The 1731-nt window shown below is 39.2% G+C and overlaps 1 protein-coding gene across 1 annotated transcript in view; it reads right to left on the bottom strand.

Annotated features, from left to right (window-relative positions):
- LOC113317083 overlaps positions 1–1425 on the bottom strand; it is a 4018-nt gene extending 2593 nt beyond the window's left edge. Inside the window, exon 1 of the mRNA XM_026565228.1 lies at positions 708–1425. Within this exon, the coding sequence (XP_026421013.1) occupies positions 708–897 (190 nt within the window). The 5' untranslated portion in view covers positions 898–1425. The remainder of the gene's footprint in view (positions 1–707) is intronic.
- Between the last annotated feature and the right edge of the window lie 306 nt (positions 1426–1731).

Below are 1731 nucleotides of genomic sequence, written 5' to 3'. Positions count from 1 at the left end.
GAACCCACAGGGAGCGGTGGAAATACTATAATCAATATCTCTAATAAAACTAACAGGAAACAATATTTTTGGATTTTTAGAATTGAAAATGAATAATAAAATTAAAGTAAACTAACAAAATGAATCGAAAGGAAAAGTCGGTAACCAGGGTTTCATGGTATCCACTAATATCTCTATTTTAATTACTGAAATGAAACATAATTATGAATATATGTTTATTGTCCGTTCTATCGACATCACCTATTGTTGTACTAGAGTCGCAAATATCGCTGTGACACCCTAAGCATGGCACATTAAAAGACTAAACCCAAGCAAGCACCATCAAATTGCGTTAGAAAGAAAATTGTACGAAACTAAATACAGGTTCACAAATATTATTTGGCTTTTCTAAGTATAACGCATCAAAGAAATTAACCAGGCATGGATCATCAAATAATAAGACAAACATATTCGTAAAACTATCAATTAAGCACTTAGGTTTTTAAAACCGGTGAAGCAACAACTCATTTTTCAATGAAACAACAAACAATCATGGAAAACTAATCTATCCAAATCATAATGGTCTTTTTCTATATTATTCAATTTTAAGTAGCCTAATACCCATGTAGTTTCAAACCATAAAAACCCTAGTTATGAAATCTAGCAATACATAGAAATGGATTTCTTAAAACCCATAAAAATAATAATCAAAAGAAAAACGATCAAACCAAATCCTCTGTGTCGTCTCTTTTTCTTATGCTCCAAAATACCTATGCGGCCGCCTCCTCTTCTTCTCAAGTTTCTGTCACAAACCTCCCAAGAAATCTCAGCCACACGCCCCTCTTTGTTTCTCTGCTCTTCAGTTACAGCTCCAGTAGCCGGCTTCCGCCCCCCTCGTTTCTGTTCGATTGTCTTCATATATGTTGTCCAGGAGTCTCCGGATGACCCAGCGAAATCTCTACCTCTAATGGGCCCAGTCCAGCCCAATTCAATCACCGACCCTCGTTTTCAAATCGAACAACAGAACCAACTCCTCCTTTACCTTTATTCACCACGGTCACAACCACTAACTGGACCGACAAACCAACTCATCCACATCATCATTAATTCATCCATAGTACCAATGTCTATATTCTGCTCCCTGTTGCCTTCTAAAGCCTTCATCCACTTCTCATTCGACTGAATCACAGTCCACGCCTCACCTCCAACTAGCTGATATTTCTTTCAAAACGAACCCATTACTATCACTGACTGCATCCACTTCTTCCTCACCGAATACCAACTCCACTCGAGCACAGACCATCATCACTGCCTACATCTATTTTGTCGAGATCTCCTACCATCGTTGTTGCTGTAACGAACTTGAGAGAATGAACCCGGGCCAACCAGCAACGGACCTATTTCTACATTGTTTTGTTCAATTTTCACGAGCACAGCACCCGAATCAAATCAACGCCATCACTGCCTGCAACTGTTCACCATCGATAACAACTGAATGCTGCCAATCATTCTCCATCTCGTCACCATGGGTTGTTGATGGCAGCAACCATTTTCTTCTGTAACTCATTACTCTTCCCTGCCATCAACACATTGATTTCCATTCCGTTTGACATCAGCAACTCATTTCTACTTCAGTTCGAGTAGAAGATCAAAGCCATCTCCATTTCCCAGTACACAGCCATCTGATCAATATACATCTCCACTTCGCAGGAATCTCATCTTCGAAAACTCTTCATAATGTCTCTTACACGA

Source organism: Papaver somniferum, chromosome 10, assembly GCF_003573695.1.
Source record: "Papaver somniferum cultivar HN1 chromosome 10, ASM357369v1, whole genome shotgun sequence".
Taxonomy (NCBI): Eukaryota; Viridiplantae; Streptophyta; class Magnoliopsida; order Ranunculales; family Papaveraceae; genus Papaver; species Papaver somniferum.
The sequence above is the reverse complement of the archived record's forward strand: the minus strand, read 5'-3'. Positions and strand labels throughout refer to the sequence as shown.